Source organism: Plasmodium gaboni, chromosome 13, assembly GCF_001602025.1.
Source record: "Plasmodium gaboni strain SY75 chromosome 13, whole genome shotgun sequence".
NCBI classification, from domain to species: domain Eukaryota; phylum Apicomplexa; class Aconoidasida; order Haemosporida; family Plasmodiidae; genus Plasmodium; species Plasmodium gaboni.
This window is the reverse complement of record NC_031493.1, coordinates 2,219,991-2,221,732: the sequence shown is the minus strand read 5'-3', so window position 1 is coordinate 2,221,732 and position 1,742 is coordinate 2,219,991. Positions and strand designations below refer to the sequence as shown.

General features: G+C 16.4%; 1 protein-coding gene across 1 annotated transcript; it reads right to left on the bottom strand.

Annotated features, from left to right (window-relative positions):
* Window positions 1-197: 197 nt before the first annotated feature.
* On the bottom strand, window positions 198-1,037 carry PGSY75_1363300 (putative mitochondrial ribosomal protein L9 precursor; the record flags this gene model as incomplete). The annotated part of the gene is made up of 2 exons (XM_018787654.1): window positions 198-252; window positions 337-1,037. The coding sequence occupies 2 exons, from the start codon at window positions 1,035-1,037 to the stop codon at window positions 198-200; spliced, it is 756 nt and encodes a 251-aa protein (XP_018640396.1).
* Window positions 1,038-1,742: the final 705 nt, after the last annotated feature.

The window sequence follows — 1,742 nt, the reverse complement described above, 5'->3', positions numbered from 1 at the left end:
AAAAAAAAAAAAAAAAAAAAAAAAAAAAAAAAAAAAAAAAAAAAAAAAAAAAAAAAAAAAAAAAAAAAAATATATATAAATATAAAAATTAAAAAATTTTTTTTTTTTTTTTTTTTTTTTTTTTTTTTTTTTTTTTTTTTTTTTTTTTTTTTCAGTTTATATCCCTTCTCAATACTTTATATTTTCAACTTCAATGATTAAATACTATAGATAATTTCAGTCTTCTTGGTATTTTTCTCTTGCTTGAGCAACCTACAAAATAAATAAAAATAAAAACACATATATATATATATATGTGTACATTTGTGTGTGTTTATTTATTTATATATTATTTACTCATATTCTTGGAGAGAAGATATCCTAAAAATGATATCGTTTAAAAATTTCATGTTTGGCATAAAGAGATAATAATATATATGATATATTCCTGTATATTTAAATAAGACATTATTTTGTATTATCAAATCATTAACATTAGTTATATCTGAATATATTTGTTCACCTTTATTATTATGATAATTTTCTGTATTTTTATAATAATTGATTTTGTGTAAATTTTTATATGTTAAATCGATTTCATAATTCATAGATAAGTAATTAAAAAAATCATATAAGTTATAAGATAATACATTATTTGTATATTTATATACATCTAAATATATAGTTATATCTATATTTTTTAAATGAGTAAAATATTTTTCAAAATCTTCTTCTATTATAATTCCTTTTTTTATATTCATCTTTTCTTTTCTTTTATATTTTTCTTTATCTGCATAATGATCTACATTTTCATAAGTAGCATACACTGCTCTTCTATCTTTAATCAGATTGCGAGCATGTCCTCTTCTCACTTTAATAATTTCACCCTTCTCACCTAAGTGAGTTATATTATTTAATAAAATTATATATGTATATTTATTTTCCACAGCAGCGATATATGTTTTTCTTTTAATCGTATATCGATTGAAATTTAAATATGAACTCATAAAATTCTTCTGACAAATAAACAAAGATTTGACCTCTCTTATTTTAAACATCTTTATTTGGTAATATGCAGATCATATAAAAAGAGGCATACCATAAAATGTATATTTAGTGTGAATATATTTTTATTTCATCCTTAATAATATTTAAAAAAAAAAAAAAAAAAAAAAAAAAAAAAAATATATATATATATATATATATAATAATTTGAACAATTACATAAAATGATAATTTATAATATTAACAATATGGAAAAATCAAACCATATACTGTTAATATAAAAGGAGATTTATGGAATGAAATATGTATATATATTATTATTTTATTATTTAAAATGAATACTTTATTATATATATATATATATGAACAATGTATGTATAATATTGTTATTACGAACATATATCATTTTAAAAAATATTTTTTATAAATTGCCATAAGTATTATCTAATGTTATATATATATATATATATATATATATATAATATATTTTTTAAATATATTTTATTCTTATTATTATCATTTTAATTTTTCATTTTTTTTATAGAATGTATATTTTTAATTCTATCCTAGAACCTATGAGCGGAATATTTTTTTAAATTTTATATAATATGCATTTCGTATTTTGATTAATATATATATATATAACAGATTTATAGTAATTTTATTATAAATATTTATGTATTATCATTTCTTCTAAGGTATTATGAAATAAGAAAATGGTGAAAAGGAATTTACCTCAGTTTGAATTACCCAATAAG